Source organism: Bos indicus x Bos taurus, chromosome 17 (assembly GCF_003369695.1).
Source record: "Bos indicus x Bos taurus breed Angus x Brahman F1 hybrid chromosome 17, Bos_hybrid_MaternalHap_v2.0, whole genome shotgun sequence".
NCBI lineage: Eukaryota > Metazoa > Chordata > Mammalia > Artiodactyla > Bovidae > Bos > Bos indicus x Bos taurus.
In genome coordinates, this window is record NC_040092.1 from 71,927,139 (window position 1) to 71,942,875 (window position 15,737).

General features: G+C 37.1%; 1 protein-coding gene across 2 annotated transcripts in view; it reads right to left on the reverse strand.

Annotated features, from left to right (window-relative positions):
* The window catches only part of CPE (carboxypeptidase E), a 148,076-nt gene that overhangs the window by 13,902 nt on the left and 118,437 nt on the right, over nt 1-15,737 (reverse strand). Inside the window, exons 6-7 of one of the 2 annotated variants that reach the window (XM_027513519.1) lie at nt 12,697-12,836; nt 3,821-3,920 (exon numbers count right to left, since the gene is read on the reverse strand). In XM_027513519.1, the coding sequence (XP_027369320.1) occupies nt 3,821-3,920; nt 12,697-12,836 (240 nt within the window). The remainder of the gene's footprint in view (nt 1-3,820; nt 3,921-12,696; nt 12,837-15,737) is intronic. The other variant, XM_027513520.1, reaches the window with a different exon arrangement.

Here is a 15,737-nt window from a genome sequence, read left to right on the forward strand (position 1 = left end):
AACCATATGATAATCTCAATAGATGTAGAAAAAGTCTTAGACAAATTTCAGCACCCATTTATGATTAAAACTCTTCAAAAAATGGGCATAGAAAGAACCTACCTTAACATAATAAAGGCCATATATGATAAGCTTACAGAAAACATTATTCTCAATGGTGAAAAACCAAAAGCATTCCCTCTAAGATCAGAAACAAGACAAGGGTGTCCACTTTCACCACTATTATTCAACATAGTTCTTGAAGTCTCAGCTACAGCAATCAGAGAAGAAAAAGAAATAAAAGGAATCCAGATTGGAAAAGAAGAAGTAAAGCTCTCACTGTTTGCAGATGACATGATACTGTACATAGAAAACTGTGAAGATAGTATCAGAAAATTACTAGGGTGAATCAGTGAATTTAGCAAAGTTGCAGGATACAAAATCAATACACAGAAATTACTTTCATTTCTATATACTAACAATGAAAAATCAGGAAGAGAAATTAAGCATCAATCCCATTCACCATTGCAACAAAAAGAATTAAATATCTAGGAATAAACTTAACTAAGGAGACAAAAGAACTGTACACAGAAAATTATAAGACACTAATGAAAGAAATCAAAGACAACATAAACAGATGGAAAGATATACCATGTTTATGGTAGGAAGAATAAATATTGTAAAAATAATTATACTACCAAATGCAATCTACAGATTTAATGCAATCCCTATCAAATTACCAATTGTATTTTTCAGAGAACTGGAACAAAAAATTCACAATTCATATGGAAACACAAAAGATCCTGATTAGCCAAAGCAGAATTGAGAAAGAAGAATGGAGCTAGAGGAATCAATCTTCTGATTTCAGATAATACTACAAAGATATAGTCATCAATACAGTATGGTACTGGCACAAAAACAGAAATACAGACCAATGGAACAAAATAGAGAGCCCAGAAAAAACCCATGCACCCATGGGTAACTTATTTTTGACAAAGGAAGCAAGAATATACAATGGGGCTAAGATAGCCTCTTCAATAAATGGTGCTGGGAAAACTGGACAGCTTCATATAAAAGAATGAAATTAGAACACTTCCTAACACCATACACAAAGATAAACTCAAAATGGATTAAAGACCTAAATGTAAGATCAGAAACTATAGAACTCTTAGAGGAAAACATAGGCAGAATACTCGATGACATAAATCAAAGCAAGATCCTCTATGACCCACCTCCTAGAGTAACAGAAATAAAAACAAAAGTAAACAAGTGGGACCTGATTAAACTTAAAAGCTTTTGTACAGCAAAGGAAACTATAAGCAAGGTGAAAAGACAACCCACAGAATGGGAGAAAACAATAGCAAATGAAACAACTGATAAAAGATTAATGTTCAAAATATACAAGCAGCTCATACAACTCAATGCCAGAAAAACAAACAACCCAATCAAAAAGTGGGGAAAAGACCTAAACAGACATTTCTCCAAAGAAGACATACAGATGGCTAACAAACACATGAAAAGATGCTCAATATTGCTCATTATTAGAGAAATGCAAATCAAAACTACAATGAGATACTACCTCACACTGCTCAGAATGGCCCTTATCAAAAAGCCTACAAACAATAAATGCTGGAGACAGAGTGGAGAAAAGGCATGCTCTTGCACTTTTGCTGGGAATGTAAATTGATACAGCCACTATGGAAGATGGTATGGAGATTTCCTAAAAAAAAAAAAACTAGGAGTAAAACCACATATGACACAGCAATCCCACTTCTAGGCATACACCCTGAGGAAACAAAAATTGAAAGAGAAACATGTATCTCATTGTTCATTGCAGCACTATTTACAATAGCTAGAACATGGAAGCAGCCTAGATGTCCATCGAAAGATGAATGGATAAAGAAGTTGTGGTACATATACACAATGGAATATTACTCAGTCATAAAAAGGAATGCATTTGAGTCTGTTGTAATGAGGTGGATGAACCTAGAACATATACAGAGTGAAGTGAGTCATAAAGAGAAAGATAAATACCTTATATTAATGTATATATATGGAATCTAGAAAAATGATACTGAAGAATTTATTTACAGGGCAACAGTGGAGAAACAGACATAGAGAATAGACTTATGGACATGGGGAGAGGGGAGAAGAGGGTGAGATGTATGTTAAGAGTAACATGGAACTTACATTACCATATGTAAAATAGACAGTCAATGGGAATTTGCTGTATGGCTCAGGAAACTCAAACAGGGGCTCTGTATCATCCTCGAGCGGTGGGATGGGGAGGGAGGTGGGAGGGAGGTTCAAAGGGGAGGGGAGATATGTATTCCTATTGCTGATTCATGTTGAGGTTTGACAGAAAACAGCAAAATCCTGTAAAGCAATTATCCTTCAATAAAAAATAAATTATTTTTTAAAAAAGCTAGTCCCAGAACCTGCTCCTCAGATTTCATTCCTTTCTACCTATTTATACTGCCAACGTGAGATTTTCCTAAAATTTTCACATCTGGAATGCAGAGAAAATAATGTTTATATGTTACTAATGTTAACAAAAGCAGTTGCTTGTGGCCATAGGGTGCACGGCCTAGGTCCTTCAAGAAGTCCCGCCCCAGGGGTGAAGGGAGCAATAATTTGGCACAGATTCTGGCATATTGGTCCAGAAGGTGGGCTGGCACTTCATCGGGTGTTGAAAAGCATTGTTGTTTGAATAAATAAATGGATTTTTAGAAAACAAATATTCAAGATTAAAAAATACAAATTATAAATGTGGAGGTTAAATAAGAGTTAATGGTATAGGATGTTTGGGCACTAATTTAAAGGTTAACTAATGCTAAGGTCTTGAAACATGTATAAATGGAGTTTATAGCTAAAAAGATATTATTGTTTTTGATAAGATACCAACAAATGAGAATTACACTAAAATGAGTTGGAGAGATGTTTATTAACAGGAGTAGATAGGAAATGGCAACCCACTCCAGTGTTCTTGCCTGCAGAATCCCAGGGATGGCGGAGCCTGGTGGGCTGCCATCTGTGGGGTCGCACAGAGTCGGACACAACTGAAGCAACTTGCTAGTAGTAGATAGGTTTGCCAGAAAAACACATCATTCCCCCCAAACTAGGAAAATGGAAAGAGGGCTTTAAACCTAGAAACAACTAACATAAACTTCAATCCTGTAAGGTCCTTTTCAGCCTTGGATATATATGGCTTTATGACACAGATTAAATGAAGAAATGGATGGGACATCCTAGACAACAAAACACAGGCAGTTAACCTCCTTCCTACTCTTCTGCTCCCTCCTGAGGTCCACCAATTAACAGCTCTTTAGAATCTCTTCTTGAAAGTGATAGTGAAGTCGCTCAGTCATGTCCAGCTCTTTGCGATAATGGACTGTAGCCCACCAGACTTCTCCATGGGATTTTCCAGGCAAGAGTACTGGAGTGGGTTGCCATTTCCTTCTCCAGGGGGTCTTCCTGACCCAAGGATCGAACCCAAGTCTCCCGCATTGCAGGCAGACACTTTACCCTCTGAGCCACCAGGGAAGCCCTTCTTAGGAGAGATCATTAGGATACAGCATTTTAATTCCAGCTGGTTCATCTTCCTTTGACTTGACAACTGCAAAGAGTCTCACAGACGGCCCTGCCTCACAGCCCTCCTAAGTAACTACCTGACCTGTTCCCCAGATAAAAATTTAACTAGATCAAAGCTGGAGAGAGTGTAAAGAGACATGAGGCATTTAATTGCTTTGCATAGAACAGTATAAGAATGTAACTACGCTAAGAAGTAGCCACGGTCTCATATGCAATACTAGAGCCTCTGATCACAGCAAAGAACACCCACCAGATGTGACATCATGGTCTATTCCTTCCACAGAGAGGGTGGCGTTAGCAATTGGGTTACCCTGAAGATCTCGGACAAATCCTTTAACTCCTCGGTGTATCTGTGATGGTCAAGAATAACCAAAAAAATTTGTATTAGAAACAACCTAAAAACATGCTTCATATCAAACATCTCCTTATTTTCTAGCAAAATACTGCAGATTTCTATTGTTTAGGTATCAAAACAAGCTCAAAAAGTCACTGAATTTTTTGTACATTCTTTACTCTGCTTTTTCTCAAGTAGACAAATGAGAAGTAACCCCTGGAAAATTGATATCTTATTCTGAGTCAAATAAGACTTTGAAGTACCTTCCAAACTACCAAAACAAACAAACAAACAAAAAACCTGTCAATGTGTAAAACAGTTCTGGTCTGAACATATTTCATTGCTTTCTATTTTAAATTTGGTTAATTATGTATACTTTATATGCCACGTATCAGTTAACAAGATATCACATTATAGCCCTTCAATACTTGTTCCTTTTAGATAAAAAGATATATATATATATATATATATACTGTGAATATTTTTGCATTAAACCCACTAATAATGTTATTTTGGTTGAAAATCAGTGCATGAAAAGTCAGTGAACTTACTAACTGAAAACTGGGTTTATTAATAAAAAAGAAGAGTTTATGTTGAGAACAAGCTATTGAATTAAGTTGCTGTCATCAACTAACTACTACAATGAAAACTACAAAAACAATTTTATTTCTAAATGATAATTCAACCAAGTCAACATGTATTTGAAGTAAAGTAGGGTCACTTAAGGTCTTTGAGAAAGTACTGCTTCTGGAATATCAAATGATAATCTATCAATCTTGATAATTTAGCAAAACACCATCCACCCCACTCCAGTTGCTCTTCACTCATATGACCCCAGAAAATAAATTTTCTTTTGCTATTGATGATATTTACATATTTTCCTACAGAAAATAGAATAAATCTCATGTGACCCTTTGTCACTGGAGAATAAATATGGCAGTGGTAAAATTTTTTATCAAAGAGATACCCTTTGTATACTAGTAAAATTTTTTTGAATTTTCTATTTTTTTAAAAAAAGCAAAACTCTTTAAGTAACACATAATTCTTTTCTCTAAACGCAATTTACTCATGGTAAAAAAGTGATACAGGGACTTTCCGGGTGGTTCAGTGGCTAAGACTGTGTGCTCTCAATGCAGGAGGCCTGAGTTTGATCCCTGGTCAGAGAACTAGATCCCACATGCCACAACTAAAAAATCCTGCATGCCAAAGATCGAAAATCCTATGTACTAAAACTAAGATCCAATGCAGCCAAATAAACATTTTTGTAAAAAGTGATACATTTGCAGTAATAATAATAATTTTAATGGCAACCAGCAAAGTGAGAAGAGAGTAAACACAATTTTAAAACAAAAAGATATTTTTAATCTTTTCCCCAAGATTCACCTATGGATTAGCCAACCAAAATTGAATGAGACTGAAATTTAGCTACTGGAAACAAGAGAAGTTAGCTTTCTTAATGAAATTCACATGGTAAAAGTATTAGAAAAATTGTAGAGATTAATTTATTCATCTTGGGGCACTCTAATCCTGATATATGTTTAAAATGTCCTCATCATTGAAAAAATAAATCAATCACTTCAAAAACATATAATTCACCTACATTAGGTATAAATATACCCATTAATATTCATAATTGTATGTTTTTCTGCCTCTGCAACCCAAGACTTAAATTACAGTATGTGATTAACAAATAGCTATGTTAGGTAGGAAATTAGGCATGAGCAACAAGCAGTGGCCTAGCCGAAAAGGATGCAAGCTGATCTCTAAACCCCATCCTAAACACACCCAGGAGAGCTCACAGATATGCTACAAAAATAACCACAGAGACTTTTCCAACTCCTGCACATGCACCCTAGGCACATAGTGAATACAAACTAACCACAAGGGCTTCTTCAAGTAACCTTAAACAGCTAGGAGCCCATTAAGCGCTCATAAATACTCATAATATGTATGGATTTATGAATTTTTACATAGTCATAAATATGTATGTGTTCATATATACATATATCTGATTGTACAAACTGAATGATGGGAAAGACATGCACAACAGAGACTGTGGCTGTGTAACTTGCAAGTGCCAACTAGCCTTGAGGGTATGCTCTTTCCTGATAGGTGGTGAGTACAGGCCCTATTTTGCACAGGACAGAACCAAGAGGAAGAGACAGGAAGTATAAAAGGAGAAGCCAAGAGGGATTGTTATGATTCCTTTCAGGTTGGCCCACTTCCACGTCTCTTTAATAAATATTCTGTCTGCTTGAGCTATAACTGAACTGCAACTTTTCTGTTGTTTCAAACCCTTTAGTCCATCTTTCTAAATCTTTGTTACTATGAGACAAGAACCAAAGGTGAGAAACAAACCAACCTGATGGTTAAATAAATAAATGTATGATACGCCAATTATGGAGCATTATTTTTCTGTTTGAAATTTTCCACTATAGGAATAAACCTCAATGGAAATGTTATGGGCTACTAGGACTCCACAGGAATGCAGACTGGAAAACAGTTACTTTATGGTGTTTGCAAAAGAAACCCCAGAAGTTTATTAATAAATTTCACTCATATCTGGGCAAGTTATTTTACTACACTTGTTCTTCCTATAATTCTCCTTCCCCAGATCCTAGACATTTCAATCAAGCAAGGCTAAAAACAAAAAAAAAAAATTAAATTTTCATTGTCGCTAGAATAGTTTAATGTCAATAACCTTTAAATCTTCAAATACTTAAGTGTCCTCCAGAGGGCTTGCTGAAATGGAGACTCGGGTCTTGCCCTTCAAGGAATGTGATTCAGTGTTGGGACTGAAAACTCATTTTTAACAATAATCTAGATGAGTCTGAGGCAAGTGCTCATGAACCATTCTTTGAAAAATTCTTTGGAAATTTTGAGAACTAGACAGTTCCATGGCTATTGCATAGGAGCTCTTCTTAGAAAACTATTTACGTTGATTAACTTTACAACTCGAGGTCCTAAAAACACCCTTTTAAGGCTCTGCAATAGATTTCTTCTCAACCAATCATTGAATTGGATCTCCTAATCACCAATAGAGCTTTGCCAAGAGAACGCACTGGTCATAGCAAACACCCTCTTCCAACAACACAAGAAAAGACTCTACACATGGACATCACCAGATGGCCAACACCAAAATCAGATTGATTATATTCTTTGCAGCCAAAGATGGAGAAGCTCTATACAGTCAGCAAAAACAAGACCAGGAGCTGACTGTGGTTCAGATCATGAACTCCTTATGCTGTATTCAAACTTAAATAGGAGAAAGTAGGGAAAACCACTAGATCGTTCAGTTATGACCTAAACCAAACCCCTTACAATCATACAGTGGATGTGAGAAATAGATTTGAGACACTAGATCTGATAGAGTGTCTGATGAACTATGGATCGAGGTTCGTGACATTGTATAGGAGACAGAGATCAAGACCATCCCCATGGAAAAGAAATGCAAAAAAGCAAAATGGCTGTCTGATGAGGCCTTATAAATAGCTGTGAAATGAAGAGAAGCAAAGAGCAAAGGGGAAAAGGAAAGATATACCCATTTGAATGCAGAGTTCCAAAGAATAGCAAGGAGAGAAAAGAAAGCCTTCCTCAGTGATCAGTGCAGAGAAATAGAGGAAAACAATAGAGTGGGAAAGACTAGAGATCTCTTCAAGAAAATTAGAGATACCAAGGGAACATTTCATGCAAAGATGGGTTCAATAAAGGACAGAAATGGTATGGACCTAACAGAAGCAGAAGATATTAAGAAGAGGTGGCAAGAATACACAGAAGAACTATACAATAAAGATCTTCATGACTCAGATGATAACAATGGTGTGATCACTCACCAAGAGCCAGACATGCTGGAATGTGAAGTCAAGTGGGCCTTAGGAAGCATCACTATGAACAAAGCTAGTGGAGGTGATGGAATACCAGTTCAGCTATTTCAAATCCTGAAAGATGATGCTGTGAAAGTGCTGCACTCAATATGTCAGCAAATTTGAAAAACTCAGCAGTGGCCACAGGACTGGAAAAGGTCAGTCTTCATTCCAATTCCAAAGAAAGGCAATGCCAAAGAATGCTCAAACTACCTCACAATTGCACTCATCTCACATGCTGGTAGAGTAATGCTCAAAATTCTCCAAGCCAGGCTTCAGCAATATGTGAACTGTGAACTTCCTGATGTTCAAGCTGGTTTTAGAAAAGGCAGCAGAACCAGAGATCAAATTGCCAACATCTGCTGGATCATGGAAAAAGCAAGAGAGTTCCAGAAAAACATCTATTTCTGCTTTATTGACTATGCCAAAGCCGCATGGATCACAATAAACTGTGGAAAATTCTGTGGGAATACCAGACTATCTGATGTGCCTCTTGAGAAACCTGTATGCAGGTCAGGAAGCAACAGTTAGAACTGGACATGGAACAACAGACTGGTTCCAAATAGGAAAATGGGTACATCAAGGCTGTATATTGTCACCCTGCTTATTTAACTTATATGAAGAGTACATCATGAGAAACACTGGGCTGGATGAAGCACAGGCTGGAACTAAGATTTCTGGGAGAAATAACAATAACCTCAGATATGCAGATGATGCCACCCTTATGGCAGAAAGTGAAGAAGAAGAAGTAAAGAGCTTCTTGATGAAAGTGAAAGAAGATAGTGAAAAAGTTGGCTTAAAGATCAACATTCAGAAAACAAAGATCATGGCATCGGGTCCCATCACTTCATGGGAAATAGAGAAACAGCAGCTGACTTTATTTATTTATTTATTTAGCTCCAAAATCATGCAGATGGTGATTGCAGCCATGAAATTAAAAGATGCTTGCTCCTTGTAAAGAAAGTTATGACCAACCTAGACAGCATATTAAAAAACAGAGACATTACTTTGCCAACAAATGTCCATCTAGTCAAGGCTATGGTTTTTTCAGTAGTCAAGTATGGATGTGATAGTTGGACTATAAAGAAAGCTGAGTGCTAAAGAACTGATGCTTTTGAACTGTGGTGTTGGAGAAGACTCTTGAGAGTCCCTTGGACTGCAAGGAGATCCAACCAGTCCATCCTAAAGCAAATCAGTCCTGGGTGTTCATTGGAAGGACTGATGCTGAAGCTGAAACTCCAATACTTTGGCCACCTGATGCGAAGAGCTGACTCATTTGAAAAGACCCTGATGCTGGAAAAGATTGACGGCAGGAGGAGAAGGGGACAACAGAGGATGAGATGGTTGGATGGCATCACTGACTCAAGGGACATGAGTTTGGGTAGCCCTCGGGAGTTGGTGATGGACAGGGAGGCCTGGCATGCTGCAGTCCCTGTCGTCTCAAAGAGTCAGACACAACTGAGCGACTGAACTGAAATGAACTGAATCACCTATTTTTCCATCTGTTATAAAACTAGTCAATGATTAGATTTTAGGCCCAGGTGTTCAATTATTTATCACTACTATATTCCACTGTCGTGAAATAATTTCAACACAGAACTTCTGGAAGCCTTCACTAATATTCCACCAGCCTTTGATTCCCTAATCTGGAGTGTCCTTTGAGGCAAGCTGGTGTGAGTTCACTGCAAATACCAATCTTACTGCTTCCATACATTCTGTACAATAATAGTGATGTCACACCAGGATGGGTCACAGGGATCTGTCGACAGATAAAACTTTCATTTCAAGTGGCATAAAACAGGACTGTATCATCTGATCCCTCTTGTTTTCAGCTGATTCTTACATAAACTGATACAGCTTTTACATTAATTAATGCAACTGTCACCATAAATATGACAATCATTCTACTCTTTCTGATGGCACACATTTGGGTTTTGTTTTATAGTGCAATTTTTCTCAAGAACTAAGATAGGACTTCCTTGGTAGTTTAGTGGTTAAGAATCCACCAGCCAATCCAGGGAACATAGGTTCAACCCCTGGTCCAGGAAGATTCCACATGCCATAACCATGCACCACAGCAACTGAGCCTGGGCACCACAACTACTGAGCTTGCACACTCTAGAACCCATGCTCTGCAACCAGAGAAGACACCACAATAAGAAGTTTGCACACCACAACTAGAGAGTAGCTCCAAGTCACTGCAACTAGAATAAGTTCATGTGCAGCAATGAAGGTTCAGCACAGTCAAAAATAAATAAATTAGAATAAGAACTTAAATAGCAGCTGAACATTTTCTTTTAATTGTTGATGGGGTAATAATTTTACTGACATCAACTGTAGGGAATCCTAGAGCATAGCTCCAAGAAGCCTTTTCTGAACTGGCAGCACTGGGTTAAGGACCCTTCTGTGTACTGCCATTGCTCTTTATTTTAGCATTTATCATCCTCTCTTGTAGTTAGGTATTGATATCTGAACTTAAGATGAAACACACTCTCCCCAGAGCCTTATAGGGTGCCTAGGACACCCCACTCCAGTACTCTTGCCTGGAAAATTCCATGGACGGAGGAGCCTGGTAGGCTGCAGTCCATGGGGCCGCTAAGAGTCGGACACGACTGAGCGACTTCACTTTCACTTTTCACTTTCATGCATTGGAGAAGGAAATGGCAACCCACTCCAATGTTCTTGCCTGGAGAATCCCAGGGACGGCGGAGCCTGGTGGGCTGCCATCTATGGGGTCGCACAAAGTCGGACATGACTGAAGCGACTTAGCAGCAGCAGCAGCAGGACACAAAAGTAGCTTAATACATTTTTGCTGTAAAAATTAATAAATAAAATGAAAAGCATTGAATTAAGGAAGCATTCTTTGCTATATAAGCAAAGAACACACCAAATAGCCCCATCTTACTTACTCAGCCTACAACTTTACTTTTAAATTTTGCTCTTAAAATATCCATCCAAATATAGCTCTCCTCAAACAACATTCTAGAAGGGTGCCCACTCAAGTTTTTTCAGAATCAACATAGCTAATTATCTTTAGCTTTGTTGTTGAAAATATCTTTTTGTGTTAACATGCACTTTTATGTTAATTCCACTGACATAAAAATCCTGTATAATGGATGTTTTTTTATAACTGTCATGACTGTATCTCTTCCATGATAATACCTTTTGGTAAGGTATATGGATACTTGTGGAGAAGGCAATGGCAACCCACTCCAGTACTCTTCCTGGAAAATCCCATGGACAGAGAAGCCTGGTAGGCTGTCTCTATGTCCCCATGCAGTCCATGGGGTCGCCAAGAGTCAGACACAACTGAGCAACTTCACTCTCGCTTTTCACTTTCATCCATTGGAGAAGGAAATGGCAACCCACTCCAGCATTCTTGCCTGGAGAATCCCAGGGACGGGGGAGCTTGGTGGGCTGCCATCCATGGGGTCACACAGAGTCAGACACCACTGAAGTGACTTAGCAGCAGCAGCATGGATACTTGACAAGTGTAAAAGAATTCTTAAGCTGATTTCACATTTTTAATGTATTGGGTTCACGTGTATATATTTCTATGTACCTGTGGGTATGAGCTAAGTCACTTCAGTGGTGTCCTATTCTTTGCAACCCTATGGACTGTAGCCCACCAGGTTCCTCTGTCCTTGGAATTTCCCAAGCAAGAACACTGGAGTGGGTTGCCATTGCCTTCTCCAGAGGATCTTCCTGACCCAGGGATCAAACTTGCATCTCTTATGTCTCCTGCATTGGCAAGCAGGTTCTTTACCACTAATACCACCTGGGAAGCCCGTTTATATGTACATGTATGTGCAAATAGCTACTTATCTATATAATAGCATTTGTTTATATCAAATTAGTTTAAAAATCAGTCTATACTACCTGCCAGTATATGAAACTAACATTACTCTTCCTGACTTTGGATGTAAATGGCCACATACAGAATGGAAAGTGAAACTGTCAAGGCACTGCAAGCAAAGAACAGAGTCCTTAGGTCTTTCCCAACAGTACTGCCCCTGGTGTCAGTCTCTACCTAGTACATAGGGGTGGGGCTACAGGGAACTGGCCTGGATCAAGTCTGAACAGGTAGGTATTTCATTCTGACACGTGGTGAGATTCTACAAATTTCTGTACAGTGACTCTCTGCTAAAGATCTAAATTTATGTCATGAGAGGCAATACAGCATGGTGATTCTGGAACTAGACAGCCTGGATTCTGGCAGAATAACTTCAGGCAAGTTGTTTAACTTCTCTGTGCTTCTGATTTCTTATTTTTAATTCATGGATGATAATGGTGGTGGAATAAAATAAGACGATGTTGCTGATGATATAACGTTCCTTATGGAGTTGTGACAAGTAAATTAATCAATTACTACATGTAAGGCATTTAGGATAATGCCAGGGAAAGAGTTAATGCCCAGTAAATGTAACTTACCCATCATTGCCATTACCTCATCTCCAGTTGAGTCTGGGCTGTGACAAGTGAGGCATAAGGAGACTTTCACTCCTAGGTGCTGATCCTACACCTGCATAACCCTGGGAGTGAATGGCTCATTAAATTTTTCACCCTGGGTGCTTCATTTACTTCATTCTAGATTTGGTCCTACCTGGAATGTCTGACAAATCCAAGGTGATCAGGGTAGAGGAGTATCCTAGGATTGCCCTTAATTAATGCAATATGAAAGAAAAGAGGGTGTCGCCCTACCTTTCCATAACTCCAGTTTAATCAGTTCTCAGCAAATATTCATGAACTAAAAAACCAATTACAAATGAAAGACTATTTGAATCATGACTGATGCATTTTTCCAAATGTAGCATTCTTACTTTGGGTCAGGTGGATTCATATAGTCTGGGATCCTCTTAGGAGACTATTGTTCACCAAGTTACTATTGTGCACTTAGACCTCCTATTTTATGCTGGAGACTGGGTTTACCTGCTGAATGTAGCTAATGAGGGAGTTTTTGTTATCCTCCCAATAGTTCTTCAAAGTCTCTTCAGGTGGAAACTTTTCACAGCTAAGCTCCACAGTAATCTCAAAGCAGTTGCTGCTGAGGTAATTGAAATCTTGCATTCCTGCCAAAACACCAAATGAAAAGTTAAATTATGCATGTGGTGACTAGAACCCACACTGACTGTTCTGCTGACAGCTAGGTAAATACTGTACCAATCCATGCATCTTGAGGAGACTGTGGGAAATTGCAAGTGAAATCACCTACTATATGAGAAGGAACAACATACTTGGGGGATAGTTACCACTTCACAAGCACAAGCAGTCATTTAGTGTAATGCATTGCTGTTGATAGTCCTAAAGCAAGTATCAGCTACATTCCACAGTGCTGGAATCAACTTCAAAGACAACAGGAGAGTGACATCATCAAAAAGGTGAAGCAGGAATTTTCTACTGTCTTCCCTCCCCCCAAAAATACAAATCTTAACAATTACCCATGAATAGAATGTGTTTGTGGAAGTTCAGGAATTTAATGGAAAAGTTAAAGCACACTATTGGAGAAAAAAATTCAAGACTGGACACGTTGAAGTGAGGAAGAGGAACAGTTTCACTTTACCTGTATCACCTCCTTCCCTAAGGTGGGGTAGCTTAGTGCCAAAGAAACCTAATTAGTAATATGAAAACATATAAAAACATACAACACATTGGTAAAGGTAAGTATATAGTTAGATTCAGAATATTCTAGTACTGTAATATGAAAGTGTATTATTCACTTTACTATAAAGTTTTTTAAATATTAAAAATAAGTATAGCTACAATAATCTGTTCATAGATACACAAAATGGAAAGATGTAAATTGTGACATCAAAACATAAAATGTGGGGTAAAGTTTTGCTTGCAATCAAAGTTAAGTTGTTGACAGCCTAAAATGGACTATTACACTATATGATGTTTTATGTAAGCCACATAGTAACCATAAAGCAAAAACCTATTCAAAAACAGTAAAGATAAAAGAATCAAAGCATACCATTGTAGAAAATCATCAATTCATAAAGAAAGACAGCAAGAGAAGAAGAAAGGAACAAGGTAACTTCAAAACAGAAAACAACAATACAGCAAGGCCTTACCTATCAATAATTATTTTAAATGTAAACAGATTAAATTCTTTAATCAAAAGGCATAGAGTAGCTGAATAGATTAAAAAAAAAACAAGACCCAACTATGTGGTGCCTACAAGAAACTCACTTCAGGTTTAAGAACACACATAAGCTCAAAGCGAAGGGATGTCAAAAGATATTCAGTGCTTATGAAAACCAAAAGAGAGAAGAGGTAGCAGTACTTTTCTCAGACAAAATACAGTTTAAGCCAAAAACTGTAATAAGAGACAAATATCATTATATTTTGATAAAGGGGTCAATTCATCAAAGGATGATACAACTATCAAAAATACACAAACACTCAACATTGGAGTATTTAAATATATTAAGCAAATACTAATAGGTCTGAAAAGAGGAATGACCACAGTACTATAACAGTAGGGGACTTCAGTATCCTACTTCCAATAATGGATAACTAGACCATCCATACAGTCTCAGCAAGGGAACACTGGCCTTGAACTATACTTTATATTATATGAACCTAATAGCCATACAGAACAAGCCATCCAACATGGAACATTCTCTAGGATAGATCATATCATAGGTTACAAAAAAAATCTCAGCAGACTAGGGTAGGCTGAAATCATGCCAACTATTTTTTCCAACCACAATGGTACAGAACTAGAAATCATAACAAGAGAAAAACTAGAAAATTCACAAACATGTAGAAAAGTAAACAACACACACTTGAACAAGTCAAAGAGAAACCAAAATATCTTGAACAAATGAAAATAGTAACAACCTACCAAAACTTATGAGATGTAGCAAAAGCAATCCTAAGAAAGAAAATTATTATGATAAATGCTTACATTTAAAAGAAAAAAGAAATATGTAAAATAAATTATTTAATCTTACACTTTAAGAAAACTAGAAAATGAACAAATCAAGCACAAAATTGCAGAAGGATGGGAATAACAAGGATCAAAGCAGAAATAAATGAAATACAGGCAGGGAAAAGATAAGAAAAGATAAATAAATAAAGATAAATAAAATAAAGATAAATAAAATAAAAAATATAAATAAAAGAAAAGATAAATCTAAGGGCTGTTTTTTTTATTTTCTCTTATATTTTATTTATTTATTTATTTATTTATTTTAATTGGAGAATAATTGCTTTACAATATTGTGATTTTTTTTGCCACACATTAACATGAATCAGCCATGGGTACACATGACTGGTTTTTGAAAAAGATAAAATAGACAAAGCTGTAGTTAGACTTACCAAGAATAAAAGAAAGGGGAGACATTTCAACTAATACCATAGAAATGCAAAGGATCATAAAAGACTGTGAACAATTATAAGCCAACACCTGGACAACCTAGAAGAAATGGATACATTCCCAGAAACATACAACTTACCAAGACTGAACCAGGAAGAAACAGAAAATCAAAACAAATCAATTACTAATAGGGAAATTGAATCAGTAATCAAAAACTTTGCAAAAAGGAAAGCCCAGAATCAGGTTTCACTGATGAATTCTACCAAACATTTAAAGAAGAATTGACATCAATCCTCATCAAAATCTTCCAAAAAAAACTGAAGAGAAGGGAACACTCTCAAACTTTTTTTTACAAGTCCAGCATAATGCTGATTTCAAAGCCAGATAAGGATACTACAGAAAAAGAAATTACAGGCTAATTATCATGATGAATAAAGATGCAAAAATTCTCAACAAAAAATTAGCAAACTGAATTCAACAGCACATAAAAAACATCATACACCATGATTGAGTGAAATTTATCCCTAGGATGCAAGGATGGTTCAACAAAGACAAATCAACAAATATAATACACTGCATTAATAGAATGAAAGATAAAAATTAAGTGATCATCTCAAAATATGAAGAAAAATCACCTGAAAAAATTCAG